The 17,756-nt window shown below is 41.0% G+C and overlaps 1 protein-coding gene across 2 annotated transcripts in view; it reads right to left on the reverse strand.

Annotated features, from left to right (window-relative positions):
• LOC127605636 (ephrin type-B receptor 1-like) overlaps window positions 1-17,756 on the reverse strand; it is a 152,037-nt gene that overhangs the window by 4,691 nt on the left and 129,590 nt on the right. Inside the window, exons 14-19 of one of the 2 annotated variants that reach the window (XM_052073339.1) lie at window positions 16,633-16,880; window positions 10,368-10,435; window positions 9,724-9,871; window positions 6,404-6,553; window positions 1,464-1,660; window positions 1,218-1,376 (exon numbers count right to left, since the gene is read on the reverse strand). In XM_052073339.1, the coding sequence (XP_051929299.1) occupies window positions 1,218-1,376; window positions 1,464-1,660; window positions 6,404-6,553; window positions 9,724-9,871; window positions 10,368-10,435; window positions 16,633-16,880 (970 nt within the window). The remainder of the gene's footprint in view (window positions 1-1,217; window positions 1,377-1,463; window positions 1,661-6,403; window positions 6,554-9,723; window positions 9,872-10,367; window positions 10,436-16,632; window positions 16,881-17,756) is intronic. The other variant, XM_052073340.1, reaches the window with a different exon arrangement.

Here is a 17,756-nt window from a genome sequence, read left to right on the forward strand (position 1 = left end):
AAATAAATATATATATATATATATATATATATATATATATATATATATATATATATATATATATATACCTGTATATACAACTGGACAGTTTGTAAATGAGGTTGCCAATTTTGTTCTACTTCTACATTGTAGACTACATACAAACAAACAAACACACACACCCATATATATATATATATCGCATCTCGCCCATCTCTGCTTTGTTCCAGTAGCCCATTTTTGAGGCAAGTCCTAAGACGCCAGCTGAATGGCAAGAATAAGACCCGGGCAATATACAGTATGTCATACTGGACAGTATGACAGTTGTCATACTGTCATACTGTCAGTGTCTGACACTGGACTACCGGACAGTTGTCATACTGTGTATGTATACACACACAGTAGGACAACAAGCATTAGGCGGCCCGGTAGTCCAGTGGTTAGCACATCGGCTTCACGGTGCAGAGGTACCGGGTTCGTTTCCAGCTCCGGCCTCCACGCGATTCCAGCTCCGGCCTCCCTGTGTGGAGTTTGCATGTTCTCCCCGGGCCTGCGTGGGTTTTCTCTGGGTGCTACGGGTGCTCCGGTTTCCTCCCACATTCCAAAAACACGCGTGGCAGGCTGATTGAACGCTCTAAAAATTGTCCCTAGGTGTGAGCGTGAGCGAGGATGGTTGTTCGTCTCTGTGTGCCCTGTGATTGTGCCTACTGCCCGAAGACAGCTGAAATAGGCTCCAGCACCCCCGCGACCCTAGTGAGGATCAAGCGGCTCGGAAGATGAATGAATAACAAGCATTAATGCAGATTTTTTTTTACCCTTGAAATTTACAATTTTAATTTTAAGATTATTTTTATTGATGTTCTCAAAGTTTCCCATTTCATCCCAATACAGTAAGTAACGGCAAACAGCAGCAGGAGCAAACATGAAATATGTGCTGGAGCAGGAGATAATAGCGCTACGGGAGCCCAAATGAATAATCATTATTTTGAAAATAGAGCCATTCATCTCGTGTGATGCTAGTTTGCACCATGATAACAAAAGGCAGCAGGAATGGATGCTTGCAGGCAGCCAGGGGGATGGCTCTGAATGGCAGACAGATGCACACATGGAGCAGCCAGCAGCCTCCCTGCCAGATCTCCATCTCACAAGATGCACACTTGGCATGGGAACAATGTGAAACACATGAAGAGAGGGGCAGACGGAGGAGAAAGGAGAAACTCTCAAAAGAGAAGACATACTCTGCAGTGATTTGAGTGACGAGTGGCAAGGAGGTGAAGCCTGATCCCAGGAAGGAATCTCTGTATTGGCTCATTTTAAGTGCGGCCAGCCAGTCCTCCACAGAGCTCAACCGGCTCAGATCTGGAGCACCACAATCTAACAAAGGATGATGGGAAGGACTGACAGAGGAGAGATGTGAAGGTATCAGAAAAGACATTTTAGGAGCTATTTCAACCGTTTCATACATCCTTTGAATTTCTCCTCACCCTGGCGCAACATTGTTGGTGCCGGCTTTCAGGGATGCGGGGTTGCGTATCATTTTGTCCAACATGTTGACAACATCGGGGAACTTTGGGCGAGCGTTCCTGTCTTTTTGCCAGCAGTCCAGCATCAGCTGATGGAGAACTGTTGGACAGTCCATGGGAGCTGGAAGTCGGAAGTCCTGCTCAATGGCATTGATCACCTAGGAAATTGGAAATTTAGACAGTATCTCAGTGTTCACTTCTACTTGCTGGAGCTTCTTTAACGCTCACTATAATATGAATACTGCAATAATATGGGGGACCACAACAGAGGACTGCAAGTGTAATTCTGACAGGTTTAATAATACAAGAAATATCGAGGTGAAAGACGCCAAGTGTCATAGAAAATGCCATGGGGTATGTTGGAGGGAGTGGGGACACCTGAGCTCAACAACAACCTAAATTACATCTTAAATATATTATATTATATAACTCAAATATTTTCTTGACAATGATGAACACCATGCGCCACTCATTGTCTAAACATGGTATTTTGATTAATATTTTGATGGTGGAATATGAATTACTGTAATTTCCAAATCGCAAAATGCTGATTAAAAGCTGCAACAGCTACATTCAAAAATTTTGCAAAGCACCACACAATCATATTAAAATGGAAAGATTATGAAACCACTGCAAACTAGGGATGGTTCAATTGATTGGTGGCTGGTACTTCGGTTGATATTCGTGAAAAAGTGCCTGGTGGGTGTATCCAATTAAAGCCTCTGCAGGCCGATCTATCACCTTTTGTATATAATTGTTCTGGTAAGGGAGTTACATATTTTTCTCCTAAATGTTTCACAATTAGAACAATTGAATCTAATTGGGAATGTCTCCATTGTGACACGAATAAAGGTTTTTCTTATTATCAAACTTCAGTTATTAGTACTACATTCCATTTTTTTCTGCAATGCACATTACTAGAGGAATGGACATGGATGTCACTATTTCACACACAACGTAAAGTTACGGTGTGTTAAAGAAAAATGACTGTGACAAATGTTAGCATTTAGATATCACACAGTTAAATAGTGGGAACAAAAAGACACATATACAGGTATGATGAGGATTAAATTAATAATTATAACCGAGTGCAGCCGTTGGAAACCGGGAATGGTTGCACAAAGTTTCAGAATGGGTCGGGGTTGCCGTTTGGACTTGTCTGGATTTCTTGACATTCAAGTTTGAATGCTGCAGTAATCTCAATAGTCAGTCTTACATCTATTTATTCATGTATTTACAGTGTTGCAATGTTGCAGATGATATGGTATCACGTCCGATTTCTTACAATCTACAGTGGAATGGGTCAAAACTAAACATTTCCAGGTGTTAGAGTAGCCAGGTCAAAGTCCAGACTTGAATCCAATTGTGAATCTGTGGAAACATTTGAAACCTGTTTTCTCAAATGCTCTCCATCCCAAGCTTTTTTGCAAGGATGAATTGCCAAAAATATCAGTTTCTAGATGTACCAAACTGACAGAGATAAAGAGATCAAGAGGGGCTGAAAACCTTCGCAAGACACTGCAGATATAATTTCAGAAACTTGGATGTCTGAAACAGATTTCCATTTCCATGTGGGAATTTCATGCTGCCACCGTTTGCAATCACATAGGAAATCAAAATATTTATCTCCAAGTCGTAGTGGCGCCTGCTCTGATGTTGCGCAAGTATCAGAGCTTTGAATGGAAAGACTCTTGATTTCATTATCGGTTTTGGGTTTTGAAGTGGTAAAGTGGATTTGGTATTTGGGGGGCATTAACAATACAACATCGAGTGTACACACAAATATTTATTTGGACTCTAGCCTCCTTGTTAAATTATTGACCTGGAAAACCGTGTTTTATCTCTGCCTATTCTCAGCCAAGCGTCCTTGACAGCATTTGCCTTTACACTTTGTGCTGTCTTTCATGCCTTTAAGAAATCAGAAGTGAGAACGCTTGAAATGATACATCATGCTCTTTTTTCCCCCCGCTTGAATGGAGAATTATAAGCCAGTGTCAAAATACTTGTAAGACGACCGCGTGGCACGCTGCGGGAATGAGATGCTGCACTGACTGGAAATGCTGCAGCTGGAATTTGCGCTCTGGATGAACTCCGCTTGACCCTGAACGTTTCTTAAGATTTGTGCTGAAAAAAAAATGTTTCAAAGCGTCGCTGTCAATCAAAAAAGCAGCAAGTGTCGTGAAACTTCACAGGTCTGTGGATTCATGATTTATTCATGTTGAACACAGCACCTGTGGTAAACCCACTGACAATTTCAGTTCAGTCAAGTCATTCTGAAAATATTTTGGGGCGTGTGAGCTGGATATACGTGCGGCTTCCTGCATGTGTGAGTACTGCAGCTATGCGGGAGGTTCATGCATACTTAATACCCCACTAGACCCTCGTTAACTGCAGTGCTAGCGCATACTTTCATCATCATTATAAACACCGCCTTTTCCATCATAAAAAATGTCTCCATCCTTATACTGTCTCGGTCATGGCTCAACTGCGTTTTCTGCTTCAATGGATCCAGGGTAGCCACCGAAGGATTAAGATGTGAGGTTTGCAAAGGAGATAAACAGGGTGTGAGGAAAGAGATGAATTGTGAAACAACAGGGAAGCCGTGTACTTTATACAGAATACTTTGACAAGCAAACATTTCAAGAAGAATTCAGATGCAGTCTGGCAGTTACGTAATAACGTAATAATTTGCAACAGCAAGGTGTGTAAATGTGTTCTGTAAAAGCATTAGGAAAAATCTGGATCCCATCTTGTTAAAGGCACTCACAATGTAGGTCACTGGAGAGTTCCTCCAATTTCTCGTGTACAGTATTCCAGTTAACAAGCGGGTGAAAGAACACTCAGAGTAGTTATTCTGGCCACTTGTGAAGTTGGTAATAATATTTTGGTTAACACTGCAACATTTTTTGTCATTCCTCAGGTAATAATGCATGACTTAGTTTTAATTATATTTTCCCCCAAGATAAATAATCAATAAATAATGAAGCATATCTACCAATGCGTGAATCTCAATTTAGGTGTATGCCGAAGGTGGCTAACTATTAAGGTGTACAATTTAGTGGGAATTCTAACTATTGCATTGCTTCTGGATTGTTGTGTCATTCAAAATATTCGGGTGTTGCATTGTACTGCAAGTTCTGGATTTGATAATTTAAAAAAAACCCTGCCCAAAACCTTGATAAAAAATGACATCTTCATAAAAATGATCACCATAAATAATGATAGCTAATTTTGCACTTGGGTAAAGTCCCGGAGGGTATGCACAGAGTGATGTGGGAATCTGCCTGCCTATGTGGAGTTTGAATGTTATGTTCGCCTGTGCAGGTTTTCTGCAGGTATTCCGGTTTCCTACCACATTCCAAAAACATGCACGATAGGTTAATGCAGTGCTTCTCGATTATTTGCTGTCATGCCCCCCCCCCAGGAAGAAGAAAACATCTTGCGCCCTCAATAGTATCATTTGTCTATAAAGTAGTTATAAGTACACCTCTGCATAACACTGTATCCTTATTAACGTATAAGAGAATAAAAAAGAAAGATATATGGACCAACTTACAACAAAGAATAGCTTTATTAACTGTAACGGAAAATATTTAAAGTGCATCTGAAATTCAAAAATAAAATTAAATCCTTAATTTAACTGGAAACATTTTTTGACTGACCATTACATAAAATCAATAAATAACAATGCATTCAAACTGATCACCAACATTAACTCAGGAAAACAATATTAAAAAAAACTTTAACATGCAAAACAAAAATATATAAAATAATTTGTGCTGATTATTATCATTTTTTTTAATCAAAGATGATGTCTGGATTAATGGCTAGAATGAGCATGTTTTGTAACGGACAGATTTTCGAAGCGAGGGTTGAAACAGGATACAGCAACTCTCAGCTCCTGCTCAATGTGTAGCTAGGACCTGTAATTTACTTTACTGAAGTAGCAGTCACAAAGCGGGATGATTGTTGGCAATATTCGGCATGTATTCGCTGAAAAACTTAAGCGGCTTATCAGCGTGATTGGGGTGCAATGTATTTAAGTGACACCTTAATTTATTTGGCTTCATGCTGTCTTCTACCAACATTTTTAGGCAGAGTAAGCGCACCGGTCTTTCCTCGTCTCCCACCGTAGTCACAGTGAAGCCAAGCGCTACATACTTTGTCATATTTCCTCCCTTTGAATGCTCCCTGCGCACACTCTGCCAATGTGAGTGCCACTGCCCCCTAATGTAGTGGAGGTGCAACTGCACTTTATTCTAGGACTAAAAAAAAATCGAAATAAAAATTTTTTAAAGCATGTTCCTCGAGGTCAAACGTGCCCCTCTTGACGTAACCACAGTGTTTGCACTGTGGTTGAGAGGAAATAAATTTCATCTGTGCTGTATATTGTACATAGAGCATATTTGACAATAAAGCTGACTTGACTAAAAGATTAAGACATTCACAAAACTATTGTGATACCGTCCATCAATTTAACATTCTCTTGTACACGGTCAAGATAATAATGTTGTTTTTTTTCCTTACAGTTCATTTTTGGAAGTTAGTGGAAATGTTTGTCTTTTATCATTTTTGGCATATTCAGAAAAAGTATACACACTGTTCAACAAATAAAAAAATAAAACAGTTGACTGTAAAAGCTAGAAAACAAGTTTCTGCTGTCTTCTGTTAAAGACGACATTCGAATTGTTGAAGACTTGTTTAATTGATATGCGTTTACAAAAAATGCAGGTACTATGCTGTGACAGCTTGTCAAGGAAAAAACAAGCACACCCATGATCCAACACGCAACACACATACCGAGTGCAGGTCAGCAATGATGAGAAATCACCAGCAGGAGTGAGAAGACACAACCTCAGAAGTCAGACTGTCTTTCTTTGTCCCGAAGTCATGTTACTTACATCTTGGTTACTCATATCCCAGTAAGGCCTTTCGCCGTATGACATCACCTCCCAGGTGACAATCCCATAGCTCCAAACATCTGAAGCTGACGTGAACTTCCGATAGGCGATTGCCTCTGGGGCTGTCCACCGCACTGGGATTTTACCACCCTGAGAGAAAGAGAGAGAGCGAGAGAGCGAGACAGAGAGAAGGGATTTATGAAGAAAATACTAATGACACACCCTTGCTTCCACTTGTGCCAAGGCTTCAAGCTATCTGCACGAGAAAGAAAATACTCTTGTTGCTGAGCGAGATGGCAAAACTCTGAAATTGAAACAAATGCCATTTAATTTGTCGTACAACTACTATCTTGAAAGCAGAACTGAATGCAAAGCAAATGTCTGATTTTATGCATCTGTTTGACTTTTCAAAGACAAGACTCAATCATTGCTATTTTGACTAGAGATGTTTTATTCCACTGAATCCAGACAAAATAACATACCCATTGATTGTTAATCTAAAATTTACCTTTTTTTAAGGAAAAAGCCAATAAAAAAATACAACATCCTATCCGATGCCAAATACAGCATGAACTGTAATGTTGACTTTCTTTCTTTCTCATATAATGCTTTGGACTGCCTAATTTATTGCCAGACTTCAAGTGTCATTATACACAGCTCGCTTCTTAAAATCCAGTGGACCTCTACTTATGAATGTCTCTTTTACGAAATGTCTCAACAAGAAAATATTGCCTCTTGTTCCAAAACACATTTCAAGATGTGAAAGATACATACAATATGACCTGCGAGCCACAGCCACAGAGTTTCCTGAACGCAACATACAAACAGCTGCTCTGCTATTGGCTATTACAGAGCACCACCCTGGCATCCCATTGGCTAAGAGGGACTACTACCGTATGTGCCAATGTGTGTAGATAGATATGTGTCTATGCAGCATCCTCATCATTCACCCCTAGGGTCATGAGGTGTTCCGATTGTTTTACGTAAATGTAAATCACCCTGAAAAAGTGTTCACCAGTTGGGCAATCGCTCACTATGCTGATGTTTGCCTTGGACATTTTCGAGGTATTGTTAAAAGCCACCGAAAGCAAACATCCTTGGATTAGTTCTTTACAAAATGCCAGGCAGAACCACTTCTCAGAGAGAACATGAACTAAAGAGGGAAAAAAACGATGAGGACGTTTTTTTTGGGGGGGGGGGGGTCTAGAAACGAATTAGGGCATTTACATGGAAAACACATCTCTACTTACATTTTCTAGCTAAGAAATTTCTTCCAGAGCCAATTAATTTCGTAAGTAGAGGTACCACTGTACTGGCAATTGTGACAACAACTACATGTGAGTCCACCGTGTAACTGTGTTCTGTGTTGGGTATTACTTATGTCCACATAGAAACTACACTATGCAGTTTATGGTTGACTATCCTAAAGGTAGAAAAGCGCCATACAGGTGAGGCTTATTTATCATTTAACTCCAAGACACTTCGAATTGGCTCCTCTCATTTTTTCCTCAGTCATGTTGGGAATCTCTTAATTGGGATTTTGCAAGAAAATATCCCCAAAGTCACATCCTGAAAAGGGCCCAGCAGAGGATGTATTTCCTGAGGCTGCAGAGGAAGCATGGCCTGCCACAGGAGGTGCTTCGACAGTTCTACACGGCAGTCATCGAATCAATCCGGTGTTCTTCCATCACGGTTTGGTTTGGGGCCGCCACAAAAAAGGACAAAATCCGACTTCAACGGACAGTTGGGACGGTGGAAAAAAATCATTGGCACCGTCCTACCCATTCTTGAGGACTTGCACACTGTAAGAATCAAAACAAGGGCACGGAAAATCCTACTGGATCCCCCGCACCCTGCCCACCACCTTTTCCAGCTACTCCCCTCAGGCAGGGGCTACCGATCCATGCGCACCAAATCCAGCAGACACTTAAACAGCTTCTTCCCTCTAGCCATTAACTCCCTAAACAGTCACTGACGTATACTCAACCGCACCAGACACTTCAAAGCGCTCAAGGATATCTGCTAAATTGCACACTTCTTGTAGTACAAATACTGCGACTGGTCACTTTAAATCAGGGGTGTCCAAACTTTTTGCCAAGGTGGCCAGATTTTATGTGGTAAAATGTCGGGGGGCCGACCTTGGCTGACATTCTTTACATTGAACAACAATATTGTTCAACAAATTTTAGTAAGCCAGTCTGTTTCACATTTCCATTTTTATTTTAATTTCAACAATCTTAAGAATTTCTTTTGGTTCATTTGAAACAGGTATATCACATGCAACTGCTTAGTCACTTGACTTTTTCTTAAACAGAAGTCTCCTGAGTGCAAATTGATTGATTTGAAACATAAGATGTATCACCATGACTTTTCAATAGTCACAAAACCTTTGACTCGAACAACAGGGAAATGAACAAGCAATACACATATCCACAACTGCAAGGATCATTTGAAATATGACATATCAGTCAATATAAACACGGAGTGATGTCTTGTTAACTCGTGAGTGATGCCCTCTAGTGTCTAAATGCTATTACTCATTTAGTGAATGCTATTACTCATTTAGCCACTAGAGGGAAGCAGTACTCTATGAAACATCACTCATTCATTCATTTTAGAATTATTTTTAAGATCCTCCTCTTTGTTTTCAAATCTCTGAATAATCTCGCGCCACCTTACCTCTCTGAGCTCATACGCCCCTACACCCATGCCCGGCGCCTCAGGTCTGTGGACCAGTCTTTGCTAGACGTACCAAGAACTAAACTGAGGCTCAGAGGGGATCGAGCCTTTTCTGTTGCTGGTCCATCTCTCTGGAATGACCTCCCACTGAACATTCGGCAAGCCTCCTCGCTGCCCATCTTTAAAGCCCTCCTCAAAACTCACTTGTATTCTTTGGCGTTTGACTCAGCATGACTTAGATTTGCTATTGGTTTTACTGCTTGGTGCTTTCTACCGCCTTATTACTTATTACTTATTACTTATTACTGATTCGTCTTACTGTTTATTGTATATGTTAAATCGCTCCATGTACAGCACTTTGTATGCAGCGATGGCTGTTTGAAAGTGCTCTATAAATACTGTTGACTTGACTTGACTTGACCAGTCTACGAGACCTCAGTCAATGCAACACGTGTTCCATTGCGCCCAACCTGCGGGCCAGACGGCACTGATTTTATTACAGGGGCCGAGGGCCGGATGAAATTCAACCGCGGGCCGGATTTGGCCCGCGGTTGAATGGCCTGCTTTAAATGGTTCAATGATTTTCTGCACCAACTATACAACTGTGACGACTGTGTGTGTGTGGGTGCGTGCATGCTCACCAGGGAGCTTGTGTAGGTAGGATCAGAAGTATCTTCCTCCAGATAACGAGACAAGCCAAAGTCGGACACCTTACACACCAGGTTACTGTTAACCAGGATGTTGCGAGCAGCCAAGTCTCTGTGAACGTAACTCATCTCTGCCAGGTACCTGCAACCAACATGATTTATTATTAGAACATGCATTATCTTGTGCCAGCTACTTGGGCCATCACAAACATGGAATGGGATTTTATGTGCTTACGATTCCGTGTCATCTTTGCTTGAAATAGGAATGGGATTTAAGGCTTTTGAACACGTACACATTGGATTTCGACACAGCAGGCAGCCTAGGTGTGTTTATGTGAACGAAGTGTCTTACTGAGTACATAGGAACACAGAGCAGTACCATGGTTACAGTTTATGTTTCTGTACACCCACAGAATGTTGGAGCTGCTCTTTAGAGGCTACTGATGTGTGTGTGGGGTTGAGCCCCACAAACGACCAGATTGCAACTGTGATCACCACATGAAATCTCATATCAATGGAATTGCTTTGGTTACATGTAAATGTCATTTGACATAACTGAATCATTAAAAAAAAAAACGAATTTTTTTCATCTTGATGATGAATGGGTTTGTACAGCAGAAATGTGGGTGCGAGTGTACCTCATTCCAGAAGCGATGCCTCTCAGCATACCAACCAGTTGGATCACTGGGAATTGCCCGTCATTTTGCTGCAAGAGCATGAAGCAAGAGAGGAGTCTTTTTCTTGTTGGTTATCAGAAGCGTAACAAATGGTCTCATGTCTAGCGAGTACATTCAACCCTTTCATGCACCCTGTAACCCAAGAACATGATAAGCTGTCCACTGCAGTAAGCGCTGTCCCTGAAAGGGTTAAGCAAAAGTGAGCTGGTGCAAGGCGAGAGACAACCCCCCCCCAAAAAAAACAAAAAAAACAAACAAAAAAAAACAATCATTTACACTCACATTCACATCTAGGGTCAATTTAGAGCAAGGGTGACACCAATGTGGAGTGCACGGACACCAGGTTGCCCCCAAAGACAACATGAGTGGCCCTCGTGTCTGTTCTAAAAATATATCACCAGTGAATTGACATTGTGATTTCTTAGGAATATTGTATAAGTGCTCATTTGAATTGTAAACACTTGATGGAGGGGCAGCCCGGTAGTCCAGTGGTTAGCACGTCGGCTTCACAGTGCACAGGTACCGGGTTCGATTCCAACTCCGGCCTCCCTGTGTGGAGTTTGCATGTTCTCCCCAGGCCTGCGTGGGTTTTCTCCGGGTGCTCCGATTTCCTCCCACATTCCAAAAACATGCGTGGCATTGAACTGCGTGGCAGGCTGATTGAACACTCTAAATTGTCCGTAGGTGTGAGTGTGAGCATGGTGGTTGTTTGTCTCTGTGTGCCCTGTGATTGGCTGGCAACCAATTCAGGGTGTCCCCCGCCTACTGCCTGAAGACAGCTGGGATAGGCTCCAGCACCCCCCCGCGACCCTAGTGAGGATCAAGCGGTTCGGAAGATGAATGAATGAATGAATGACACTTGATGGACATTTATAGAGATTTGTTGGATATTGAAATGTATCTGTTTGACAGTTTTAGTGAGAAATGATTGACATGACCAATGTCTTCATATTTTTAATCAGCAATAAGTGGTGTTCCGAATGGAGTGTGACCGGCCAATTTCCGTGGAAAAGTACATCATTAGCATGTCACGCAGACCCCTTCATTGCAGATCACATATAACCGTTCACCTGCAGCTTTAAAAAAAAAATTAGTGCAAGCAAATACTTGTTTTTCTACTTTCTTCCCTCCAAAGTTTGCTGCTGTAAATTGCGAATTTCTCCATTGTTACACAAATAAGGTTTTCTTATCTTATCTTACTTTGCAGCCTGTAGCCAACTAAAGACCAGCCTGTGCGCAGTGCAGTGCCTCCCTCCTGCCTTCTTCACACTACACGGTTCAGACCAAACAAGTAACTGAATTACAATGTATGTTTGTGCATTTTCTGAACTGTCGATTTTAAAGACTGTTCTGTTTTGATTTTTGATTTTTATTTTTTAAATATGGAATAAGATGGAAATTTGCATGGTAAAATCTGATTCATCATTTATTCAATTAAAAAAAATGACAGAGTCATTGATTATTAAAATTACAATTAGTGAGCAGCTTTAAAATTGAAAAACATGCAGAGAATCCATGTGATCAGGATCAGAATCTGTGTCGGCCAATCTGACACATGGATGATTGTGTCGGAATTGGCAGCATAAACCCTGATCGGAACATCCCGAGTAAAAACTAATGATAGCATGATTAAAGGTAATTCGAGCAAATACGTTATTTTGGAGGCCGCCCGGTGGTCCAGTGGTTAGCATGTCGACCTCACAGTGCAGAGGTACCGGGTTCAATTCCAGCTTCGGCCTCCCTGTGTGGAGTTTGCATGTTCTCCCCGGGCCTGCGTGGGTTTTCTCCGGGTACTCCGGTTTCCTCCCACATTCCAAAAACATACATGCTGATTGAACACTGTAAATTGTCCCTAGGTGTGAGAGTGAGCGCGAATGGCTGCTTTCTGCTGTGTGCCCTGCGATTGGCTGGTAACCGGTTCAGGGTGTCCCCCGCCTTCTGCTCGAAGACAGCTGGGATAGGCTCCAGCAGCCCCCGTGACCGTTGTGAGGATAAAGCGGATCAGAAAATGAATGAATGAATGAATGAATGAATGTTATTTCGGAAGTGTGTATCCAAGTTTACAGTTTAAAAGGGAATTGCCCAATGAGGGTTAATTACACTGGTAGAAAAACAAAACAAAACTGCAATTTGAATTATTTTTAGAAGGAGTTAATAATCTGTGACTCATTTTCAGCATCTTCTGTGTTTTGACAGGTCACTGACCCAAGAAACTCAGGCAAAACGCATGTACATGTATGCTTAAAAGATGCATGACAACCGACATTTCATATTTTGTTCCACTTTATTGTTCTTGGAAGTAGTTTTGTTGACTATCCGGAGTGAATAACTAATTCTAACCTATCTTTGGCATGTAATTGCTGTGTATCACTGCAGGGGTGTGCAAACTCTCGGATTTTCTCCAAAAGTCCTGTACAATGCCGAACCTGTGTTGGCTAGACTAAACTGATGGTGCAAACATGTTGCATATTTGAAGTTTGTGTATTTGAGTGTATGTCTTCCAATTCACTTTGTGTGTCATGTTGCATCTTTGATCCTGTCTCACATGCATGCGCACACCAATATACTCCCAAACACACACACACACACACACACACACACAAGCACGCACACACACTTTACAGTGTATAGATTTTGTTCATTCCAAAATGGTCAGATGAACACACCAACAGTGGTCTTGATCATTGTGTGTGTGTGTGTGTGTGTGTGTCTGTGTGTGTGTCTGTGTGTGTGTGTCAGAAGATGAAACCTGAGTCAAAACAGGTCACACTGTGAGAAGTGGGCACCAAACAGCTTCTCCCTCTGTTTTGAGCAGTGCCTAGAAAGGGGATCAAACGGACGTACTGACAGACAGACGGTGTGCTGGCAGGACGGGGAGGAAAAAAAACCACAAGAGAAAAGGTAGTGGGGAAAAAAAGAGCAGGAGGTTGCTTCTTTCTTTTGTCTTTTTCTGGAAAAGCTGCTGAGCCCCTCCTTGCCCATCTGTTTCTCTATGGGGGTGTATTTCTTTGTGCCTTTGTCAATTCCACCCAGAAAATAAAGACATTGCAACCAATTGTTCACTGAACTCATCCTACGATGCAGACGGCTTTTTTTGTTTTTTTTAATGAATAGCGAATACAAATGACAAGGTGAATTCAAACTAAATCTGCTCGTCACAAAAATGAAATCGTAGTTCTTCTAGTCACTAAGAGAAGCATCAAGATGTCATTTCTTTTTCATGCTGGCAATAGCAAGACAATGTTTTATAATAACTTTAAATTTTTCAGGTTGTCCATGTTCAAGTGTGTTACTACATACTGTGCATGGAGTAACAGACACACTATTCATATTTTTATAGAGAATCTGATGAGGACCTTGAAATGACATACATTACACTGACTGTCATATACAATACAGTGAAGGATCTCAGACACTAATATCTGCACAGACCTGGCCCGTGACCTAATTTAGTGTCGCCTGCTAAGGCAAATCATTTTGACTTCATAGTTCTTGTAAAACACTGAGGTACAACATATTTTGGCATGTTTTCTGTTACCAGTCCCTCTTTTAACACTTTCATTCACTAATAGTGATAACCTGTAAACCTGATACGATAAGGTGTCAACTGTCCGATGTCCCTGAAATGGTTAAAATAATTTGAATAGTTGAGCGAACAATTATTTACTGGTTTCTAATTTCAAAACCATCAAATAGTTGTGTATGTATACTATGTGAAAATATAACGTTAACCATACATTTATATGGGTGCACGGTCATGACGGATCTCAGAGGGAAACCATAACTAGGAGGTGGCCTGCGACCAAATGAGTTTGACACACCTGGTATACTTTCTTTTGAGACACTTGACTGTCAAAGCCAGCAGCTGTTTGGCCCAACTTGAGCAAAGCCATCCAATTTCTTGCTGCCACGAACAAACCAGTGAATGCGCCGCCGCCAAAGGTGAAACCCAACACAGTTTGAAAAGCTTACTAAAGCTAAGGAGTTACCTCAGCAGCAGAAAGAGATGTTCAAAGCGCTGCCAAAGAACTTTAAAAGCATTGTTAAACTGATGATAGACTCATCAAACTCAAGACCGGAAGTGTTAGCGAAGGAGGTTCAGAAGACAACGTTGACAATATAAAAACTGACAACAGTCAATGATACAACTCACTGCAGTCAGATGTGTTTCAGGTCTGTGACAGTCTGATGGCTGTAACAGACAAGATGGAATATCTAGTCCATCTAGGAGCAACTACCTGGTGATTGATGGAATGGAGTCACCCCAAGAGACCTGGGTTACAACAGAAGAAAACGTAAAAAAAAAATGGAGATGGAGATGGCTCATGGAAAGTTGGATTACAAAGACTGTGATGCAGCATTATTAAATTCTTGTGGGACAAGGACATACTCGACAATTCTATAATGCACCAAATCTCTAAAAATGCACCCAGATCTACATACTGGGGACCTGACGGGAACTGTGAGGAAGAAAACGAAAGAACTAATCCCGGAACTAATGCTAAAAGCTGCAGGAGAGAAAGAAGAGATTGCCTATCTCCAAGAAACAAATTGATTATTCATTCCCCGACAAGTGCACCAAATCCACCAAGACACTCATGAACATTGCATGATCTTGGAAAAACAGACTATTCACTTAAGTCAAACGAAGAGCAACTAACTGTTTTCAGTTTCTTTGCATTGGCCATGATGCACAAATTGTTAAGTCGAGCATTGCTTGATGTGTATTTTGAAAAAAAAAAAACAAAAAAAAACAAAAGTGTCATTTCACACCACATTTTATTATACAATATAATAATCTTTTTCTATTCAGGTTAAAAAATTAGCAGACTCAATTATTCTTAGCTAATTAATTGTAATGAGTGTGTACAGCACTGTACATACAGTATTTTTAAAGTCATTTCATGTTATTAATTCCCCTAGATATAGTCTCCAATTGAAAGCAATGCACGTCTATGGTTGCATCTGATTGGTCAAAGTCAGATCAAGGTATACAATTACATAATATTGCAGACCTTTTTGATACGTGTACTGCACAGACCATTATTGTCATGTTGAGATTTTTTTCGATATATTGTGAAGCCCCTATACACGATATAGAACTATACACGCACACATAAACACTTGCAGGACAAGAGCCCACAATAAAAATTGGCATTTGCAGAAAAAACTTATCTATTCGCTGTTTTTAGGGCTTGATATAAACAGAAAGCGATGTGCAGTTCACATAACCTTGGTCGCTGTGGATTTATAACGAGTACTTTCTACAAGAGCGTCATATCATCTTATTATGTACTGGTGTTCAGGGTGTGTAAGACATCAACCCTCCTAAAGAGTGCCAGTTTTTTTATAACCAGAATTATTCCCCAAATTATCCAGGTTTGCCTTTGTAAATTCCCACAACTCATTACTTGCCTCCAATTGTGCTCATATTATCACTGTTCCACTGGTAAGAAAGGACACTGTATGTTTCTTTAATTATGCATATCCAGTCATCTATATATATATTGCGCGTCGTCCCGCACGCGGTCTGTCCTTCCGTCTGTCCCTTTTCAAAATGTACCTACTTCACCGCGCCGCTGCGCGCCGCAACTGCGCCGCTCAGGCAGTGGCTCACTACGATCGCGCGGGCATCTTAGCGAAAAAATGTTGTCTACCCACAAGCATTGCAATGAAATTGTTAGTTATTTAGTAGAGCTAAACATCTCTTTATTTTCGCGATAAGCAATGAAGATGAACAAAAAGTTGAACCAAGCAACAACACTTTTGTGGGCCGAAGGCCCACCTTACCGGCCTTCCACCGGGCGGCTCATCAGCTAGTTCTCTTCTAATTGTGGAACAATTTTTACATGATGACTCATGCAAATAAATGAAAAAAAATTCGTTGCAACTCATTTTCACGAAATTTTACTGCATCAAATTTGTCTCTGGTGAGGTTATTTCATACGTTGCCAAAGCCACATATCAAATATATAAATATAGACTATTTTGATGTCATCATGTGGCATCTTGGTTCCAAACACTTATGGTGGACTAAGGCAATATTTTTTGTCTAATTGACAAAAGTGCTTCACCGTCTGGTAGCATCGGCCAATTTTCACAATTTACGGAAAAACTCTGTCCCAATCTCCCTTAAATAACGGGGTTTCACTGGATGCTTTAGCAATGCTCGTACGTTCACAAAAAATGTGTGCATGATGCAAACAAATAATTTTGTGAAACTTACCCTGAGAAATGAATCAAGAGCTCCATTTTCCATGAATTCTGTGATAATCATCGTGGGCCTGCTCTTGGTCACCACGCCTTCCAGCCGAATAATATTTGGTTGGTCAAATTGGCCCATGATTGATGCCTCAGACAGAAAGTCCCGCCGCTGCCTCTCAGTGTAGCCCACCTTCAGAGTCTTAATGGCAACGGCAATTTCTCTTTTCCCCACAGGTTTTAGTCGGCCTTTGTACACCTCTCCAAACTCGCCTGGAAGAGAATACATGATGTGGCTCAAAATCCAAACTTTTCCACAGAGAGAAATCAACCTGCTTGAAGCAAAAATAGATGGATTGTAACCACTGCTGAGTTTTGCATTGTGGCTCAATTTACAAAACCTTTCTCTCTGAATCACATATACTTACGGCAAAAAATACGGCATTTAATGGCTGCGATGCCATTAAATGCCGTATTTTTTTTTATCTAAGGGGCTAGCGTGAACACGTGCAATGGTGGTTACAAGTGTGTTAACAGGTTTGTTTGGGATTTACTCTGGCGAGATTTCTCAGACCTGTCAGTATTTAACCCTTTCATGCATCCTGTAACCTCATAAAATGATAAACTGTCCACTGCAGTAACCGCTGTCCCTGAAAGGGTCAAAAACATTTTCAGCCTGAATATACCTGTACATACATGATGTGCCGAACAAACAGAGCAGTGAATCAGATCAGGGCTTTCTGATGACCCATAAGCTCTTTATCGTGCAGCTTTTGGTTGATGATGAAGAAACCAAAGTGAATGTTACGTGATGCTTTTGTTCCAGACGAGAGAACCAAATCACCAACCTCACCAGAGACAAATTTGAGACAGTCAAAAATTCCCTTGAGTGAAAGTGAGGCGCAACTATTTTTTTTCATTTATTTGCATCGGCCGTAATGGAAAAATTGTAATTAAAAAAAATCCACTATTAGAAGAGAATGCCGCATCATTTGGTGTGTACTTGAATTTTCTATTTAATATTTTTGAAAACAGATAGCTCCATAATTGTATTTTGTGTGACATCACATGGTCACATAGGCTACACGGCCAATCACGTGAACATGTATTCAACATGCTTTGTTTAGCATGTTAATAAAAAGCAGGTTT

This window comes from Hippocampus zosterae, chromosome 8 (genome assembly GCF_025434085.1).
Source record: "Hippocampus zosterae strain Florida chromosome 8, ASM2543408v3, whole genome shotgun sequence".
Lineage (NCBI taxonomy): Eukaryota > Metazoa > Chordata > Actinopteri > Syngnathiformes > Syngnathidae > Hippocampus > Hippocampus zosterae.